We start from the raw sequence: 22,121 nt of genomic DNA on the forward strand, positions 1-22,121 counted from the left end.
TCTCCCGAAACACCGTGTTGATCGCGCGTTCACTGTTCTCGGCACTCCCGACGTTAATCGCACCCGCGAGTCCCGCGACGCGACTTTATCGCGCTATGGCGGCGAAACGTACGCGGAGAAGCGGGAGAAGACGCGCGCGATCGCACAGAATCACGGGCCACCTGCATAGCGTCTGAAGCGTCTCGCAAGTTCGTAATAGAAGAAACTGAATTGACGAATGAGATTCGCGGAATCGATCATGGCCAACTTCACGCGACAGTCTCACCACTCGCACTATTATACCGCCGCGCCGTATCGATAATGCGACGACAATTGTTGTCCCCAAAGCTGCACTTTTGCATACTTTGCGTATATCAAACGATGCAAGGTCTATATGTGCACGGCGCATTCGCCCACACGTTCTCTACCTGCGATTACCTGCGATCTCGCATTTGTAATAATAAATGAGCGAGTTGAGAGATGAATATTCGCGAGAATATATTTACTCCGAAAATACACATTGCCGACTGCTCGCGCCGCGCGCGAAATCCCGATCAAATGAGTCTCGCGGAGTCCCGACAAATCGCCGAACGTCGAATCTGCTCCGAGCGATTGTCAATTGTCAAACACAAATTTGATAATGAACTAAACTTACTAATTAAACCCGTCGTGGCATTTCAGACTCGACAATTCGGGGGCTCGATATCCGTTCCGCGTCCGCGACGTTAGTTCAACTTCACCTCGATACAGCGCGTAATCGAGCGAACGAGTGAATCGAACCGACAAAATTTTCATTCCTGTCTAAAATAAGGAACATAAAATGTTTCTCGACTCGAGACAAAGCGCATGAAAATTACCAATTACCATATACGCGCAATTTCCACCTTTCGAGCGGACTCAGCCTCCTGCCGCGGCTCCCGCTCCTCCGCCTCCGCCTCCACCTTCGCCGAATCGCGGGCGATTGAATGCGGGATTGCGGGCGCCCTCGCGATTTGAATCCAAGCCGTACCCAGGTAGCAATTAATGTCTAAAAGACCTCATAAAGGCATCTTTAAGATTTCTGGCATCTTAAAGACATCTTTATGATGTCTTTTAGACATTAATGCTACCTGGGTACGTTGACTACGAATCTCGCAGGACGTGCTCCAGGTGGCGCAAGACGCGGCGCGGCGCGCGGCGCCCGTAGACAGGTGGCGGCAAATCGCGCGGAGCGTGGCGAGAGGTGAGGTTATCGAGTCGGAGCGGAGCGGAGCGAAGCGTGACAGCTGGGAGGAGGATGGGGAACGCGCGGGGGACCGCGCGCCGGGGGCCCCCAGGTGTAACTCGCCCCGCCGAGCCGCCGCTCGCCTCGCTCGAACAGTGCACCGCCGGACGCAGTACTCTCGACACGGGCGTCCAGCCGCCTCGGCGTACCTATTCTTCGCCGTACCTTCGCCTTTTCCTCGCCGAATCCTCGAGCGGAACGCTCCTCGTCGAGGAGCGTCACCCGGACCCGCGAACGATGCTGTCTGGATAGTCGGATTCGCGAAGCAGTCGAAGCAGTGAGCGGCGCGCGCGAAATGTCGTCCGAGCGATTTCATAAGTGAGTGTACTTTTGTTTTGTTTTGTTTTTTTTACCCTTTCCGAGAGGATGCGCGGTTTTCTCTCTCTCTCTCCCTCTTCCGACTCTTCCTCTGCTCTTGTTTTCGTTTTGTGCAGCGCTCGCCCGTAGGACTTATAATCCCGGAAAGCGGAGAAATGTCGCGGGGAGAGGTACTCGCCTTGGGATTGAGAAAAAAAAATATCCCTCGAGTCTCCCGACGGCGTGTGGCAACGATCGCGCGAGGCGATTCGATAACACGGGGAGAATAGCTGCAGCAGTATTTAGCGCATCACGAATAATACGCGAATGTTGATAATAATGTTGGCAAGATTTACAGATCGGATATACGACTTTGAATACGTTATTGCTATTCTTTTCCTCGCACTTCACGCTGCAAAAAAATGCAAATAGGCTCTGGTATTCAAGTCTTAACCGATTGTACGAAAGTTCAATGTTTCTTCTGTTCCATTGTTCTGTCGTAATGTTCTTTCAGGAATTAAAATTTCGTGGCGAACTTCACGTGGCATGCCGAGAGATTTTTTTCAGACAATTTAAATCGTAAATTAAACGATTCGCACAGGATTAATGATAATCGCTCTATCTCGTTAAGGAAATCGGACCGACGTTTACCAAGCAAGTGGAACGAAGTGAGAAGACTTGAACCGAATCGAATCTCTCATATTTTATAGTTGCAAAGCGCAATGAGCTGTTGGAATAAATAGAGACACATTAAGCGATAATTAATGTATTACGTTTTAAGAACTGACTCTTTTTATTAGTATTATTGGACACATGTAAAAGAGAGCCACAGTGATCCCCAGTAACGTACGCGCGATTTAGTAAATGAAGAGATTAGAAGATTTCGAATAATTGTCCACAAGCGCAAAATAACCGTAATTACGGCCTGTTTCATCGCGGTATCATGTACATCGGCAGAGCGCGTGCGGAATTCATGCATGAGAGGAGGCCTGTGCTCTTATTTCATTCAACCACGCACGGAATTTATCGCACGGATCATCTGTAAAAATTTCTAGCGAACCAATCAACTTTCGTTAGCAATGGCGAGTGTGCTGTACGCCGCGCGATTGATGTATTCGTTCTACGGACGATATACGCGGCGTGTAGCAAATCGAATTCTATACGACAATGCGTTTATATCTCCCTATTGAATTTCAAGATATTTTCTTAACGAAACTTCAATCCACAGAGAGCCGATTGTCTTCAAAATGTTTGAATTTTTAGTAATTAACTTGGAAAAAAATATCTAAGCTCTCGAATTTTGTCCGGCTCGCTTTGAATCGAGTGAAAAAAAGGATTTCGTTATTATGCTTCTGGAATTTAATTCTCCAAAACTTTGTAAGATATTAATTTTATAATTAGATCTCAAAATGGTACGGATTAATGAGTTTAAGTGGCAAGAAATTTACAAGTGTCTGAGAAACTACGTTTAATTTCGAATGTAATCTAAAGTTAAGAAATGCAAAGAAAAATAATAACACACTTATTAAATGTTTATTTGTTTTTAATATAGCTTGTGTGTTAATCTTATACCGTTTAGGATTAATTAAAAGGATTATTAATGTTATAACTCGATGACATTGACAAAGTACCGAGAAATGATATGCGCTGAAATCAGTTCGTGGAATGCAGCATCGGCGAATCGAAAGTACCTGCTGTCTCGCCTCGCAAATCACGCGCGGTTTTTTTAACATGCCAATTTCCCTAATTAAAAGGAAGAAAAACGCATCGCGCTGCTGCAAGCGCATTTTAACAGTTTAATTCGTTAATTAAAATATCACGAGCAAGTCTCCACAGATTATCAGATGTTGAGACGCATAGATATATTTCATGCCGTCATGCGAAGCTTTCTGCTATGCTGAGGTTCATGATTTTTCTTCGAAAACTGTGACAATAATTAAAAAAAACATCCTAGTTAAAAGATAAGACATCACGATGCACAATAAAATAACGAGTAGAGTTTCCGCAATACTGTACTTGTTTCTTCCGAATATTCGGAAAAAGTAAAAATAGTTTTTTGTTTAGCAGGAAGAGAAAGAAAGACAGAGTGAAACATAAAATACTGTGCATATGTAATGAATTTGTTGAATCAATTAAAATTAATTTAATTTAATGTTAGTATTAATTTTAATAATTAATTTAATTAAGATATTTGGAGAGTAAGTACCGTACATATCTATGTATTTTTTACATATTTCTTTGTATACATTACTAATAATATTTGCAACTGATGAGTAAGATGTTTTTTATCAATACCCATTGCAGATATCATAATTTTATTTGTTTTGAATATAACTTATTAAATATCAATATTTGTTCTACTCTGTCTTAATATTCGATTTTCAACACTCAGAACAAAACACGTGTCTAAGAACAATAATGATAATTTAAGAGAATAATATAATATATTTCTCTTTGTCGAAGGGCCGCGCAAGAAGGCATATTGGATGTTCTGAAGGAAGCCACGAGAAAGGATTGTAACGCGCGAGATGACGGAGGAATGACCCCGACATTATGGGCAGCCTTCGAAGGCCACGTAGATGCTCTGAGACTGCTAGTCGCCAGAGGGTATGTGCATGCCTAATTTTATTTTTCTTTTTCACAGTGACCAAGTGCAACCAGCGTGTCGTATTTTACACCGCGGGCATGCGATAGCTCATGCACGCGACAAGATGTTTTTTTTTTCTAATATTCTTGCCCGACTATTATACGTACAATGCATTTGATCATTACAACTTGCTGTAGACTTTATAGTTTATACGATTAATATTACACTGCAACTAAATGAAAATTTATGTGTGTATATAGTCGATACGTGGAACTAAGTTACAGAAACAAGTTACAGAAACGAAGCACGTTCGATGAAAAATATATAACTTCGTGTTTTATCCACTCACACGAAACATTGGTGCCCATCAGGCACGAGGTCGTCGTGCCCCGTGAGCACGATAGCCCCACTGGTACTTCATAATTAATACTTACCTCAACTGCAAGCCGCTCCAGCCAACTCCAAAATACTGTAAAGTCCCTCAACGCTTCCGGCCATTTATCGCGAACGCTCCGTCGGAGGTTTTTGAGAAATAAAGTTTTTAAAATAAACGGTGAAAATATAAATGTTACATTGATCTCTAGTAAGTCAGCAAAACGACAGGATGTCGATTCAAATTGCCCCGGTACCTGAAGGTACCGTCATCGAGCCCTTAGTCTTGCTATTGTACATCGCAATAATATGTGCACGGAACCGGAAGCACGCATTACAGGTGTCCATCGACTGCACAGTTGCGGAAACCGCGGTCGAGTGAATGAAAAACAATAGGACGCATACTTGATGAAAGGCAGGCCGAAGCAGATCACATGTATCCGAAAATCTACGAATACATCCATCCATTTATGATACAACTAACGAATGAAATATCCGTCTCGTTTCTCTCGAACATTAACTATTTCTTTTCGCCTTCAAATAGGAAACGATCAATAAATTTTTACGAGATCACAGAGATTCTAGCATTTTTCCGTAAAATATTATTTCATTGCAGACTTCCATCTGAAGGGCGGCTTCAAGCTATCGCAAATTTATTGCGATATATTTGGGATATATTTCGAACATACATAGGCATATAGGCGTATGAAAGCGGAAAATTCACAGGTCGATCAGTACAGTAGTTTCAAGAGAAAGGCAGTACAGATTTATATTTTATAATATTTGGTAAATTCAAATGTGGATATTGAAATGTAAAATATACAGGGTCTATTTCTGACAATAGATTAAAATTGTTTTTTCAATTTCGAAGAAGTCTTTCGATCGAAAGTTATATAGATCTGAAGAACTCGTATTACCACACTTGTAATTTCTTTTTACATTAAAAGCATTTTATGTAGATTTATGTATATTATATTTTTCATATTCTCTTATATATAATTCTTATTACAAATTCAGATTTTTTTTTCTCTTCTTGAAATCTGAAAAATCTGCCTCACATTTATCTCGGCGTAACATGATCGTTTCATCGTAGAGGTGATCCGGACAAGACCGATTATTTCGGTAATACATGCTTGCACCTGGCAGCGGCGAGGGGCCATGAATTCTGCGTGAAATTCTTGGTAAAATTCGGTTGCAATATCTGGTCGCTGGACATCGACCGGCATTCCGCCCGTGAACTCGCAGCGATGAACGGCTGCGAGAAGATCCTGCAGTTCCTGGACATTGCTCAGGCCGATCAGGAATTGAATAATCGCAAGAAAAGCCGGTTGCTCCGGGAAAAGGCGGAGAGAGATGCGGAGAAGAGGTACAGTTGTGGAATGTGAATTTGTTTTTGCACCTCCCACTTGAAAAGAGAGAGTGAGAGAGACTAATGTCGCTACCATTTGCGGATCATTCGATTAAACCTGTTTCTAAGATAGAACACAAATAATTTCGCAATTTCAACCTTTTTTTTTTACTCACTGCGATTAGCAGTATTATTACATTGCTGATCTATATTAGATTTTTATATAATTTCTTTTAACTGTTTATTTTTCGTTTTAAATATATATGTTGAAATCTTTATAGATAATTATATAAAAGTATGTTTCTATTAAGACTGAAGGAGTACATGAAGAAACAAAAAATGGCCGAAATTAGGGCGGAAAAGGAACAGAAGAAACTCATAAAGGATCGTGCTAAATCAGACTTCGACGCAATGAATGAGTTGAACTCTCAACGGCCCGGGGTACTGACCTTTAGAGGCCGAATGAAACCTTCGCCGACATTCAGCGACATCGTTGGTACTACTACGAAGAGACACGGCAGCACAGTTTGTCGGAAAGCTTTAGCTAAAAAAGCCGTCAACGACTTCAAAGTCGTCGAGGTAAAAAAGATATATAAATAAAAGAAAATTATACAATTTTTCACGAAATTGAACGTTCAAAGAAATGATCTAAAAATAATTTTCAAAACTAGAATTTTTGATGTTGTATAAAAAACAGAAATAATGAAGAATGAACCGAGTTGTGACTTATATCAAATGATTTTTTGGTTTAATTTAATGGTTAGTAAATTATATAATGTTGCATATATTACAGGTCGAAGTGAATGGAAAGAAGTCAGTTCGAAGTCTCACCGGCGTTCGACGGGATTCTGAAGTTATGTACGTAGGCACATATGACACTCAGCCTCAACACATAGGCATCAGAAGAGGAAAGATCTCTGATGTATGGGGCACTCTCAGTAAATCACAGAGTACGCCCGATCTCTTAGGTGAAAGGATATATGACGAAGAGGAGGAGGATAGGGAGGAAGAGAACTTGAATGTTGCAAAGGACACCGCTTTTCTTCAGGAACCAGCCAGCATCTTCAACCGACCTGGTTTCGGTTCAGTAGCTTTCAGAAGGGCGGTTAGTCTTAACATGCATATTTTAGATCGTTCTTACAAGTTCGCTAGTAGTTATAAGTACTTTGCTCACAATAAAAACGTATATTAAGTTGAGAGAAATTATAAGCAACAAAGAAGTTACTCTAGAAATATTCTCTGTATTTTGAGCTACGTGTTTTATTTTCTTTAAAAACTTGTGGAATTATAGAAATTTGTACAATCCACGTCTTTTATTTTTACAAACATTTTAATGCTTTTTACACACTGTAATCTACATCTCATAAATGTAACCGTTCCGCATGACTATCTTCGTAATAACTACTCGACTCGTAGAAATCGGTACGCTTTAACATTACATTGCATTTTCTTTTACGAGATGAGCTATCGCTTGTCCCATTTGAATCATGATTCAAGAGAAACAAAGAAATGAATAATGGGAATCGTTGCAGAAACGCTAACGATCTTTAAAACGATTACAGCGTAGAAATACGTAATAGATATTCATCGGATGCACTAATTACGCAATTATGCAATGAAATGTATGAATAGGTGGAAAAGGCGGTAGATGAGCTAATTAATTTTTTTCTGTATTTGCGTAAATTAATTCGTAATTTCCTTTTGCAGATAACATCTACGCTAGATAATCTGCCAGTCACCCAGACGGATGTTCAATTGCAAAACAGCAATATTTCAGCAAATGGTTCTACAAACGGATCCATAAACAGCAATAAGTTTAGCCCAAACGGACACAATGAAGAGATTAGTATAGGAAGTGCCGGCAGTTTGGCACGCAGGCAAAGCTTGTGGGATGAGGATCTTCTTTCGGGTAAGTTCGACAAACCTTATTACAAAGTACAATTGGAATACTTATGGCCCTTGCAATAAAATACGACAATGCGTTCCACGCCATTAAGAAACAATGCATGATAAATCAATCATCTTCCTTCATTTTTTCGCATTGTCATTTTGCCTGCAAGAAAAGCAAAATATCACATTGTTGAATTTATCTGTGAACAGAAGGTGAGGAAACGGACGAGGAATGGACACCTTTACAGAGATTTTTGGTCGCCAATAATCTCACATCCATACATCCCATCTTGGAATCGGAGCAAATCGATCTGGAAGCTCTGATGCTGCTCACTGAAACCGACATAGCGGCCCTCAAACTTCCGCTCGGTCCCAGACGGAAACTCACTAATGCAATCGCAAATCGAAAAAAAGCGCTGAACACGCCGGAGAGTGTTATCAAGGACAGTAGATTGTGAAAATATATTGCATTAGCCATAGAGGATGTACTACTGTTAACGAAATTATCCGTCCATCTACAAATGCGGTAAAGTAGCTATTAATGGCTTGTGTGCAAAAGATAGAAATAGGGAACGGTTGTTTTAAACGTAAAACACAAAATTGAGGTTTTTCGTGAAAATCACGCAAATTAATCATTAGACAATAAAAAAAGAAGTTGAAAAGTTATTAAAATTATTAAATTATTCAATATCAGAAGTGTCTTAATATCGAACTTCTTTGTGCCTTGTAATTTTATAGTCTATCGTCAACATATTTTCCTATCATTTACAGTTAATAAATATAGATACTATATTTAATCGATCTCATTGGCTTAAATTATACGTAATCGTAATTATGTAAATGATCATTAAAAAAGTTTAAAAAAAATCGAAAATCAGAAAAAAATAAGGAGGAAGGAGAGAATTACCGATGGCACAAAATAATAGATAAGTAAGATAGAACAAACAGTTCTTGCCATAATTAAAGAAACAAATATTCAATACACCATAATACACTGCCATAAAATGACCTCTTCTAAGCTAGCAGGAACAAATTGGCAGAATCAAACCAGACCTATCAGAATATTTAGTACCCATTTTGTACTATTTTGTACCACTAATAACAATTTTGTATCCTGTGCCATTTCGGAGAAAATCGTGGCGGTGCTACCTTAGCATTAAGCTAGAAAGACCACAAGAAAAAAAAAAAGAAAATTAAATACAGAAATTTGAAGGACTGAATTTGTACTAATTTGTACCATACAAATAAACTTAATATATTCATCCCTTCTGCTTCAAACAGCTCCTAATAGAACTCAGTCCTATTAGTCTTAAGAGTAAAGTACTCGTTCTCATCAGCAGAATCAATTGTTACTTGTAGACTCGATTCAGGATAATTTGTATCACAAAAATATGAAGTTTCAGATTTTGTACCCTAGCCGTTTGATGGAAAACTACCCCCGATCCCTAACAGTCTCAAGAGTGAAGTACTCTTTCTTTTTATTTTAGTGTTCAGAATTTAGTAAACAATATTTAGTCGTAAAATAATTTTATTCATTTTAAGTACAGTTTTCTCTTAAGCCAGGAAGATGGGATGGTTTTCTTGCGAAGGGGTTGTAGCTCAATAATCAAAATGCGCGTATTTTAAGAGTTTATTCTTAGAGTTTATACGCTATACGAATTATATCCGCGATACGATATATTTAAATTTTTCTCAACATTTTTCTCTTGAGTTGAATCAATTAAAAGGTTGTTTCGGGGTTAAGAGGATGAGATCAAAAATCCAAACTATATCATTTTGAAAACTCATAAATAGCTCCTAATTCTGCCGTAAAAATCAATTCAATATCTATTTTTAAACGTTGACTCAGCCCCCCATAAAAAATATTAAATTCCTGTTCAGTGTGACAAGCTCAAAAATTTTAATCTGCAGGATATAAAAGCTCACAAATATCTTGTAATTTTGCGCTATTTTTTTTTAATTTCTGCAAGGTGGGGGGAGGGCCAGCTCAACAGGGGTCTTACTAGTATTTGGGGCGAACACGAAGCAGTTCAGATTTACTGTGCTTTCATCTGAATCTGACCGATCGGAACCGATCGCTTTCAATTATTTCATTTTATTTTTCCTGTCGTTGACATAGCTCTAAAAATTCGCGAAAGGATATAATCTGACGGGTGTGTGAAGCTGGCACTCCTACTTTAAAATTCGATAGTTCTGATTAGAGAGTTTCAGCTTCTTTTCGAAGAGTATCTACACGATTTATGTTGAGAAGTTCTAATGCTTTTCGCTTGACTAGCGCTCAATTCCTGATATTACGAGATCGCAAGGTCACGCTATGCTACAGGTAATAAGGGAAATATATACATGGAAAAAAAATGATGTATCAACAGCATCATTTTTTGCCAGCCATTCTATTAGCCATCTTATGCCGGGTACTCACTAAGACCGTGTAACGTGCAACGCAACGATTGCTGCAATTAGTGAGTACGTCTTATTTCGGAACACATTGTGAAAAAATTGTAGCAACCGTTGCGTTGCACGTTGCACGGTCCTAGTGAGTACCCGGCCTTAGGTTTTGCGGCGAAACGCAACAGGCAGAGTATACTAATGTCCAGCGGCCATAAGTCAACCGCGAATTTCTAACACACGTATTTGCGTTGAGAGTATACTAAGCTCATCTTAAATCGGAGATATAATCACGGAGGGAGTTTGTTATGCCGGATACTCACTAGAACCGTACAACGTGCAACGCAACGGTTGCTGCGTAAATACGTCTTATTCCGGAACAAACACATTGTAAAAAAATTGTAGCAACCGTTGCGTTGCACGTTGCTCCTAGTGAGTACCCGGCTTTATACGAGTAATATTGATATAAATCTCACAGCATCGATATATACGCGTATTAAAGATGCAATGATAAAATTATCGTTGCATTTTTAATAAGCAACGATAAGATTATTGTTAAACAATATCAATGAGTAAAACGCATAATTTAATGCATTAAGTACAAATAATCATGACGAATTAAAAAGTTAAAAGTTACGTGCAACGTGCGTCGGACCTACTACCGGTAATCACGCTGGCCACGGCGGCCTCGCTCCCGTCCACGTTGTTAACAGTGGCAAGGCTACTACCTTTTGTGAATCGTGGCAGAAAGGAGCGCGAAAAAAGTAGCGGATCCGTGTTAGGATCCGGCGATCTGAGTGGCTCGAAAACTGCGCTGGTGCGAGCACTGTCGTATTGTATCGACCGAGTTAGGCTGTCTTAGGTCTTTGATTCTCTGCACGAGTTCCTTTGGGCCTAGGGTTAAAGTCAATTGATCTGGTGATACGAATATATAGCCTCTCCCAGTCAAGTCATGCGCCCACCTCCCAGTGGTCTCGCTGGAACGTTGCAATGGGGCTGTTCTGATTCAGTACGGCTCGGTCGCAAGATCTGATGTCGGCTGGTCGGCGCGCTCTGCAGTAACCAAGCGACGTCAATGGCGATCTGAATGCGCCACTAAGGGCCTGTAGTGATACGGGCCCAAGTACCGCTGTCCATGGTGAGTTGTGGGGCCAAGAAAGGGCACGGTTATCTGGGGAGCTCTCGGCTGTCAATCCGTTTGCTCTCCAACACGTAGTAAATATGAAAAAGTCAAGAATGAATCTTCATGCCCGGGTTCTCGGATGGTCACGTGCAAGCGATGCGAGAGTGGTGACTCGGTTAGTACGGAGACACCCAGTGAGTGCATAGCTGGTCCCTTGAGAGTAGGAGCCAGTTATCGGGTATAGAAACGATTACGCCTCTTGACGCACGAGACTCGTGCCGTGGCCCCCAGTAGCCTTCTTCATCTTCTTTGATTTTATGGCACCTAATCCTCCTCGGGATCACATAACGGCCAAGAACAAGTCGAAGATAATAAATACAGACTCGAAAGATTCAATCTAATCTCGGCGCTGATGGCATTAGTAATCTTCAAAAATTATTCAGGGCAAAACACGTCCGAATATGTCCACGGTCTCCACGAGATTTGCCCCCAGTAACCGTGTCAAATTAAAATAGAAACAAATAGTAATAAGTTATTTCGTGAATGGATATCCATGTGTGTCAAACGTAGTGCACTGGCATTGCGTTTCAAGCATACCCGGCGCCGGGGCTCGACTCGCAGCGGTGGCGGGAATCGCGTCCGCTTCTCCCACGTTGCAAGGCCAGCCAACTTCGACACCCCGGCTAAAGTAAAAGATAATCGCATGCTTCAATAAGCTTGGAACTCTTAAGAAGGGTCGTTCAGCGCCAACACGTGAGATTCGTGAGATAACTATAATATGTCCATAAACCTTTTATCCTTTCTGCCATAATTCACAAAAGGTAATAAGCGATTCACAAAGCGTAACAAATAATGTTCACATGATAATTTTAAATGCCATAATCTATTTTATACACTAATCTACTTTAAAATAAATATTAACTCATTACGCGTCATTAATTCATTTGTCATAACTTTTTCTTTTCCCTCATGTGTAAAATATATATTCTTAAAATAGTTACTGTTGGTGACGTACAACAATTCTTTTGATATAACATACTGTTCTTCTCCATAAATTTCACTGATTTCTCATCCTTAGACTCAAATTCAACGGTCGAGTCTTCAAAACGTTTCACCCCTTTAAATATAATACTACTGTGGATGATTCTAAATTCATACGTACAGTTTTATTTATTAGATCGTGAAAAATTTCGAACTTGCAATCTATTATAAGCGTATCTGTAAAATGATACTGAAACATAGATGTCGAGATTCTAATTAACTGATATATCATCCAAAGTGGAATTTAATGATAAAGCTGATTCAGGGGGATACATCATAGTAGTGGTACATGAACGTTAAATGTTTTACTAGTACATATATAAAATTCATTACACTTATTTGCGAACCAGTTTGACGCGTAACATTCATTTGAATCATATATTAATATGTTTCTGGAAACGATGGAGACTTTATCGTATCCATGATCTTAAAAAATATAGTGTACAAATCGCAACAACTGACTTATTTTATACACATTTTACATTAGTAATATCTATATATTAGCGATATTTAGATCCTAATAAAAATATGTACACGGAAAGAACGATTTTGCTGAAGTAGGTATCTAAAAACAAAACAAGTAACTTCCGTCGCCAGTAAATAATTCAAAACAACAGTCGTTTTGGTTCGACCCAACTGGCCAAATTATTATTATATGTAAAAGTATTAATTTGGCCAGTTGGGTCGAACCAAAACGACTGTAGGTATCTAAAAATTTAGCTATATACAGATCTGAAAATAATTTTGTTGCACCATCAAAATAATTATAGTAAGTCGCTGAAATATGGTAATGCTAATGCTGTAAAAAATTTTGACATTTTAGCAATCAGTTTAGGTGTTCTACATAATTATTTTGATGATCCAACAAAATTACTTTCAGATTTGTATTCAGCTAAATTTTTAGACACATTTTTCAGCAAAACCATTCTTTCCGTGTGCTGCATACGGTTTTTTAAATAAAAATATGAATTATATCAATTTCTTCCTTGGTATGCAGCATCGAGAATGCAGCAGCGCAGTGCTGCTTGTTAACCCTAGGTATACACAGTGAAGACTCCAAGATCCCAGCCCAACTTCCTTTTTTCGCGTTTCTGGACTTTTGTCCCCTATATTCTTTTCTTTTTACTTGCATATCTCGAAACTCTTAGGAGTGCGTTCCGTTTCACCCATGATGCGCATAATGCATCACTTATCCTTGTTTAACATTCGGTGAACAACAGGGATAAATGATGCATTATGCGCCTCATGCGTGAAACGGAACGCATCGATTTAATTATATTGACTTTTATACATTATGGGCCTATTCATTGATCGATTCTCAATCAATTAAAAAAATAAATAAATAAATAAATTGAATTCTTGCTGAAGTTACGATGACAAATGTGGATGGGATCTCCGAGACCTCACAGAATTATTAGAATAATTTAGAAAAATGATATTATTGTAGATTTGTATTATAAGTTATCATTTGAGTTTTTGAAAACCACTTTTGCCATTGGTCATAAGCTTGGGTCAAATTATATTATTTCGAAAAAATAAAATGTAATGATCGCAAGCTATCAGTCAGATTTAGATGAAAGCACAGAAAATCTGAACTGCTTCGTGTTCGCCAAATACTGGGAAGACGAGAAGACTGTGCAAGAAATCAAAACCAGCGCCGTAAAACGCGACGTCGTTTTCTCTCGAAAAAATATGCGGCGTCCCGTCGAACCAACGTCGAATTTTTTCGACAAAACCGTCTCGTAAAATTTTATTTCGCGCTCGTCACGATCAGAATCATTCGATCGGAATAATCGTACTTTGCACTTGTGAAAGTATAACGTGTTTGTGAAATTTAGAAGTGCCATGTGAGATCGATGGACTGTCGTAAGTGACAACATCACGAATATGGTTAGCCCCCAGGTTAGCCACGTGGTGTTGAAGCAGTGGCGGAACCAACCGACTGCGACGAAACAACGGTTGGTGAGTAAATTTTTTTATTACATTATATAATTAATTGTTTGCATATTTAATATTTGATACCATTACATCATAATAATCGGAATTGATTGGTGAACAACTACAATTATTAAATAAATAATTTTATAAAATATTTTATTTGTGTTGCATCGTGTAAATCAAGTTATGAAAATAATTAAAAATAATTAAAATAATGAAAACGCATTGTCTGAAACAAAAACCGTATGGAAATTTTGTAAAACCAATAGGAATCAAAACCGGTACCGTTAAAAATCATTACATCTTAAAAAAATTAAGACCCGAAGATGAAAACATAGAAAACAATGAAGTAACATCTATACGTCGAAATATCATCACTTATTATATAAACAATTCAATTTAATAAAAATTTCATTAAGAAAATTTTAATAAATCAGAACCAAAAAAACTAATTTGCGTAATACCGATACTTTTATTAGCTACTAAACCGAAATCGAAAACAAAACCTTTATAAATAAGTATTTTAATGGACCGAAACCGGAACCGAACCGATATTTTCGTTCGGTCTAGGTCCTAGAAATATATAAAGAGAAAGGGAGGGTGGGTGTTAATTTGTGAAGTCGCACAATGGTCAGGTGTTTCTTTATGGGAATAGAGAATATGTAAAAATTTGGGTACGTTCCTTAAAAACGCCCTTTAAGGCCCCTTGGGGCAAATAAAGTACCGATTCTAAATATAAATCTAAATGTAAATAATTTAATTTAATACAAATTTCAAATAAAAAAATTTTTTTTAATCAATACCGAAAAGACTGTAATTTGCCCAATTCCGATACTTTTGTTAGCTAGAAAACCGAAACCTTTATTCAGTATTGAATGGCATCTATTCGTATATCATTAGCATTACCCGTACTATAGAACCGCGGATAAAAAAAGCTGGCAATGTTCTGTACGGAACACATTGAGTCAAAAATTCATTAAAATAAAGAAAAAAAAGTTGGGGAAAGGTTTCTTCTGGAAAAGATACATTCAGACGATTTTTGAAAATGGAGGTGCCAACTTTACAGTGGCACACGCAGTATGCATATGTAAAAAATTTAATTTAATAAAAATTTCAAGAAAATTTTAACAAAACGGAACCGGAAAAAAACTAAGTTGCGCATATATTATGTCTTAAAATTGATAGTTAATTTATGGTCAGAATGGGACAGGGAGAAGATAATAAGATATGAGTACACACAAAAGATTTGTTTTCATATTAAATTGAAATTCACCAGATTGCTCATTTAAAATGTTGTTTTTATTATATCGTGATTGTTTACTCACGTTAATCCTTTGGACGTTTTTCAATCAATAAAATGGTTGTTTCATATCATGTGGATGATAGCCAGTTACGAAGAAAATAAGAAACGGTAGAAAATGATAATAATGCGATAATAATAAATTAAAAATGCTTTCTATTTCAAGTCTTGTTTATCAATTATCAAAATTGATTTACCATATTCTTGTTGAAATGTCCCTAAATGTATAATAAATTTTAATCTATTATTGAGTCTTTCGTGTACAATAATATATGTAATTTTCTCGTTTAAAACATTTTATACATTCTTTTCTATCCTACGTCTATTGCACTTCATTGTGTGCATCATCGTAAAATAGGTTGAGATAGTTATTGCCCAGATTGTTCGACTTCTACTTTGTGGTCAAATTATCTTATGTTAAAAATATTTATAGAGTCAAAATTATAAGATTATGATATCAAAGTCTCTCAAAAGGAAAAAGTACTAAAATATTTCATTTCTCAGTTACGAAAAGTGTTAGGCGAGGGCATCAAAAATATTTCTTCAAGAGATCTCATTATGAGTTTTTACCGTGGCAAACCAAACTTTTAGTATAAGAGTTTCCAGAAGTAAGATAAAGGGCAAGATAAAAGGCACACAAACATGTCTGATCTGTTATAAGAACTCAATATCTTAATATACTGAGGAAAAAAAGGCGATAGTATAAATTTAGTTTATCTTTTGTTGATGCGTAGGCTAGTAAAAGAGAATTGATGAATCATCAGGAAGATACCAAGCTTTTACATCCCGAACAAGGTCTGCGTTAATATTCTACGATAAAAAATGGATTTAATATTCCACAGCTCACAGGAGCGTAATGTGTTCGCTATATAGAACTTACTTAAACGTAGACTTTGTCAGGTGTGATAATGACTGCAATATATGTATACATATGTGTATATGTGTGTATATATATATATATTATATAATATACATATATAGATATGTATACACACATACATATGACGATGTATTTTGTAAAAAAGGCGCTTAACAATTGCGTTTAACGATTTGTGCCAGAGAGTGAGAGCCTCCTTCCCTAATGAAGGTGATGATTGTAAATGTACATTATTTCTAACTGTGCCTCATACTACTTCTATCTGAATTTTCAAAGATCTTGCAGATGAATTAGTGGATCGTTATTTATCTTATCGAATCCACTGAAACTCGATTTATACATACAAAATTCACATATTTGTCTGCAAACCGTTCTTCGAAGATCATGTCAGAAGTCGACGTACATTTTTACTCGTTTCTTTGCAAGATTGTTCGAGCGTCATTCATGAGAGGGGTAAAAATTGTTATTCAGTTGTAAATATAGCGTATGCTAATAACGGTAAACAATAAACATAGATATATCGCTAATATTATCATTATACTAGTATTAACTACTATGCGATAGCTTTAACAATATTTATCAATACCGTGCGATCGGCAGTTTATAGAATTATCGAGGACTCTGCTCTCGATTTACACAGTTTCCCGGATGAGATCGGCGATGCAGGGTCCGAGAGTATCGCGCCAGTGAGAACACACTACAACCGTGGAGAATTTATTTTTCGCGAGCAAACCACTTACTTATATGTCTACTGTACATGCGAATTAAACGATTACGGAAGAAAAGTGTTGCTTTCACGATGTAAAAAAAAAAATATATAATCTATTGCCTTGAAAAGGATATAGGCTCGGAAATGGATAGATTCTACTAAAGCCTAAAAAATATTTTTGTAATTTATGTAAATAAAAGTGGTCAGCCACTTCCCTCCCCTCCTCATCACTCAGGACTACTAATTGTCAAAATACAAAATATATGTGAAAAATAGATCTATAATTTTAAATTAAAGTCCATTAATGCTTTGCACATAATTATTGATACAATTATTATTATAATTACGTATTAAAAGTAAATCATTAAATAAAAAGCTGATAATATGTAAATAATTTAATACAAATTTCAAATAAAAAAATTTTAATAAACCGAAACCGAAAAAACTGTAATTTGCGCAATATCGATACTTGTGTTAGCTAGAAAACCGAAACAGAAACCGAAACCTTTATTAAGTATTTTAATGTACCGAAACCGAAATCGAACCGATATTTTCATCCGGTCCGGGTTTCTGCTTGAAAGTGTTGAGAACAATTTTATAATCGCACAACGACGCGTGTAGATGAATCACGCGCTCGTCGCGTCTCAGAAACACCTGATTAAAATAAAGCAATAAAGAGCGAGCGATCGATGCTTGCTTCGTTGTCACCATTAAGTTATAACATATAAATCCGCGACTCAGTCATTCGATCGGACGAAAATCCCTGTCGTCGATCCGGAATTTTATGCGACACCCGAGAGCTCGCTATACGTGACGCTATTTTTCTCCCGCCGCGTTATACGCGGATATGATTGGGTTTTTGCGTATAAGCTTTGCGTAAGTTATTTCGTGCAGGGAGTCACAAATGTTAAATGCAATATTCCAATTTGGTATCATTAATGCTAAAAAAAAGACACATATAATAAAGAGCATTGCAGAGAGTCACTGCAAGTACTGAAAATCAGAACGCAGCCAGAGTAAAAGTAAGTCATGAAAGAGCCCATGCACAAAGATTGTCGTAAACGGTTATGACAATCCTTGTGCTTTAGCCCAAAGGCTATTGTACAATAAGCTGCGATAATTTCAACTTCATAAAATGTCGAGAAATTAACACAAGTGTGTAATCAGTGTGAAAAATGTCTGCTGGACCGTCGGTCACCCGCAGTATCGGCGCGTCGAACGCTACGAGAAGCCGCACGAAATCCCAAATACGAAAACCGTCGCATGAACGGACAATCGAAAACCCCAAGCTGCGAATCAAATACAAAATCAAAGCCTCCACCCCTCTCAGAAGGCGCCAACCAAAAAGTAAGGTGGCGCCCAGAACCGCGCACCAAGGGCACAGAAGAAACCAAAAACTACCCGTCGCCACCTCTCACTCCCACCTCGTGCAGGGAGTCACAAATGCCAAATGCAACACTCCAATCCGGTATCACCAATGTCAAAAAGGAAAAAACATATAATGGAGAGCACTAATACAGAAACACCCTCAAAAATAAGAATTGGGGATGTCGAAATTTCGCCAGGAGAGACCCTTCTCCGGACCAGGTCAACGACCCGCCGCCAGACGAACTCACGATACTCTGCGAAGTCAAAGTCACACTGAACAATGCAACATCCAAGACACCACGTCGACACGAAGCACCGGAATGTAAACCCGCTGATGTCCCTAAACGGTCCTTTAAAAATTCGAAATTTTCCGACGTGACGACCTCCGTTGATGGAAGGGAGACTCAGGCGCACAAGCGCACTCCCGCCGAACAAAACCGCGCCTTCCCGGCAATGCTCGAGACAAACATGACGGAAAAACGAACAAGCAACGTAAACATAAAAGACATGAATCACGAAGAAAATTCGCTGGTGGTAACGTTATTGAAATAAAAGCAAACGTGTCGAATAAAAACCGAACGTGACATAACTGTAGCAAGTTCGCGTTTCGAAAAACGAAATCCGATCTTTATGGATTTATTCGTGAAATTTTTTCTCGTAGAGAAGTGACGCGCGAGTGTGAACGTCGGGAGTGTCGGGAGTGCCGCGAGTGCCGCGAGTGCCGGGAGTGTCGAGTTAATATCGGGCGAGTATCGCAGTATATTTATTAAATATATTCCGAGTAAATATATCTTTCGCGGCGATCGATTCGTGATATACTGCAATGCACAAACAAGATACTAGACGCGCTTTCCATCTTTATATAAGTGTAAAGACTGTAAAGACGTGGACTGAAACAAAACGGACGATTTCATGGGACTGGCGATGGGTGCAGGAGATAGTACTATAGAACCGCGGATAAAAAAAGCTGGCAATGTTCTGTACGGAACACATTAAGTCAAAAATTCATTTAAAGAATTATTCATTCATTCAAATAAAGAAAAAAAGCTGGGGAAAGGTTTCTTCTGGAAAAGATACATCCAGACGATTTTTGAAAATGCGGTGCCAACTTTACAGTGGCACACGCAGTATGCATATGTAAATAATTTAATTTAATAAAAATTTCAAGAAAATTTTAACAAAACGGAACCGGAAAAAAACTAAGTTGCGCATATATTATAATCTATTGCCTTGAAAAGAATAGGCTCGGAAATGGATAGATTCTAGAGCCTAATAGAAAATATTTTTGTAATTTATGTAAGTGAAAGTGGTCAGCGACTTCCCTCCCCTCCTCATTTCTCAGGACTACTAATTGTCAAAATACAAAACATATATGTGAAAAATAGATCTATAATTTTAAATTAAAGTCCATTAATGCTTTGCACATAATTATTGATACAATTATTATCCTAATTACGTATTAAAAGTAAATCATTAAATAAAAAACTGATAATATGTAAATAATTTAATTTAATACAAAAAATAAAAAATTTTGATAAACCGGATCCGAAAAAACTAATTTGCGCAATACCGATACTTTTGTTAGCTAGAAAACCGAAACAGAGAAACCGAAACCTTTATTAAATATTTTTATGTACCGAAACCGGAACCGAACCGATATTTTACTGGCTGCATGGATTGGTGAAAAATTTAAACCAAGAGCACTAAATATAAACAAAAAGGTATATTTCCGAGCGTTTACTAACAATAGCTACACATAGTTGTCCAAAAAAGTTCGCGCACGAGAAGTTTAGGCGAATGTTACCGATTAAAAGCTACTGAATTTCGGCAGTTCTTATTTCACTTACAGTACTTTTTTCGGAAGTTATGAATGAAATATGTGAATGGCAACTACGTAAAATGGAATCACAGTAGTCTTTCCAATGTGTATTCCATATTACCAATTTTTAATTCTTTACCTAAAAAATTTAGACCACGTTTTTTCTAACAGTTTGATATCTCTAGGAAACTATATCTGCTTGTGCACTTAAACTGGAGCTAACGTATTACAAAAGGAATGTTAGACAGTATTTAAATATTAATTAAATATTACGTAAAAATGTTTAGAGAAATCTGTATTAGATATTTCTTTTAAAATATATTTTTGATAAGTTTCAGCTGCAAGTTCCAAAAAAAATAACGAAAATGTCTTAAACAAGAAGAGGCACGAGAACTGCGCTTGTTTGTATATTTTAAGGCAAAGACAACCAAGCGGCCGGCCCCGACTCAAAGAATGCAAAGAATATATTAACCGCATTTTAATCGAAATCGTCGAGATTATATCTTGATCGCGAATATCTGAATTTAAATAGCATAATGTACACGAAACAACCGAAATTAAAAAATCAAACGGAGGGTAAGGGGGTTGATGACGAGAAATGAAGCGCATTTGACGCGCAATGGACGCAATAGCTAAAAATCTCGGATATTTTCGGCCGCGTTCGGCCAATGTCGGACGTAAAATTTATACAAAGCTACAAACGCGACGAATATTAACCGGCGTTATGTATATTAAACCGAGAGAGCTGTCCGCGATTATTAATCCCGACTTTATTCGACGCCGCAGCGACATAATAATAAAAAAAGCTGTAATAATCGTAGCAATGGACCGGATAACTAATGTTGGGACAAATAGATATCCAGTTCGAATTCTACAAATCTAAAGACGGCGCCGACTATAAATTCACGATAGCCCCGAGGTAAGACCGGCAAGACCTTGATCTTTGTCGGACCGGTAGGTATGGTCGTTGTATTCTTTGCTTTGCTATCAATTCAAAAATAAAAAAAAAAAAAAGAGACATATATATATATATAAATATATATATGTAACCGAAATTAAAAAATCAAACGATGAATAAATAATAGGTAAATAAATCAATGTTGGAAAAAAATTAGTACAATCCGAATCGCGAACCGCGAACCACGAACCGAACCGCGAAATAAATCGCAAACATTATTTGATCTCACCCAATCTCACCTCAGATATCAAGTGATCATTATAAAAAAAGTCACTCACCGACCGATGCGCAACGGACGGAGTTAGTCAGCTCCGATGATTCTGTAACACAAAAATGAAAGATTCATATTAAATAGACGCTCAAAATAATCAATGTTTCAAAAAATAATTTTTAAACGTCACGTCTACGTCGTCTTTTAATTAGATTTACTAATATATAATTTACTTATTTCCTGAGAAAAACCTTTATGAGAATATAAACTTTTATAAAATTTTAGATAAACGTTCGGTTTCTCAAATTATTTCTTGCTTATCCGAGATAAATCGACGCGAATAAATAGAAAAGAACAATTAATTTTAAAAATGAGAAATAACACTTACCCCAAGGTTGCTCCGTCGGGGCCCGATGCCATTGCCAGGCCTCCTCCTCCTGTCCACGATTCGCCAGGTCCTTCTCCGTTGCAGCGTTAATCCGTACTCCGTTGGCCGGTTGGCGCACTCCGCACTCACTCACGAACGTTCACGAAAATCGATGATAAGATCGCGTAGCTTATGATCGCGCGATATTTTCGACACTTTGCACGACACTCCCGGCATTAATCTCGCGACGTACTTAATTACACGGCAACGGAAAAATTACGGCGGAGA

The 22,121-nt window shown here is 37.8% G+C and overlaps 1 protein-coding gene across 2 annotated transcripts; it reads left to right on the forward strand.

Moving 5' to 3' along the window:
- Positions 1 to 1,216: 1,216 nt before the first annotated feature.
- On the forward strand, positions 1,217 to 9,002 carry Sans (SAM_USH1G_HARP domain-containing protein Sans). Of its 2 annotated transcripts, XM_071795219.1 has the most exons (7): positions 1,223 to 1,561; positions 4,004 to 4,147; positions 5,593 to 5,865; positions 6,159 to 6,426; positions 6,641 to 6,952; positions 7,555 to 7,756; positions 7,948 to 9,002. In XM_071795219.1, the coding sequence occupies exons 1-7, from the start codon at positions 1,539 to 1,541 to the stop codon at positions 8,193 to 8,195; spliced, it is 1,470 nt and encodes a 489-aa protein (XP_071651320.1). In that variant the 5' UTR covers positions 1,223 to 1,538; the 3' UTR covers positions 8,196 to 9,002. The 2 variants fall into 2 exon arrangements, with proteins under 2 accessions (XP_071651321.1, XP_071651320.1); XM_071795220.1 differs by lacking the exon at positions 5,593 to 5,865 and having other exon boundaries at positions 1,217 to 1,561.
- The last annotated feature ends 13,119 nt before the right edge of the window (positions 9,003 to 22,121 follow it).

The sequence above is a fragment of the Temnothorax longispinosus genome, chromosome 12 (genome assembly GCF_030848805.1).
Source record: "Temnothorax longispinosus isolate EJ_2023e chromosome 12, Tlon_JGU_v1, whole genome shotgun sequence".
Taxonomy (NCBI): Eukaryota; Metazoa; Arthropoda; class Insecta; order Hymenoptera; family Formicidae; genus Temnothorax; species Temnothorax longispinosus.

What these genes read in the sequence shown, in the direction of transcription:
- Sans (XM_071795219.1), top strand. Translation starts at nt 1,539, where the DNA reads ATGTCGTCCGAGCGATTTCATAA. An exon ending in TCGTCCGAGCGATTTCATAA is followed by an intron (nt 1,562 to 4,003) that starts GTGAGTGTACTT and finishes TCTTTGTCGAAG; the next exon opens with GGCCGCGCAAGAAGGCATAT. An exon ending in GGATGAGGATCTTCTTTCGG is followed by an intron (nt 7,757 to 7,947) that starts GTAAGTTCGACA and finishes ATCTGTGAACAG; the next exon opens with AAGGTGAGGAAACGGACGAG.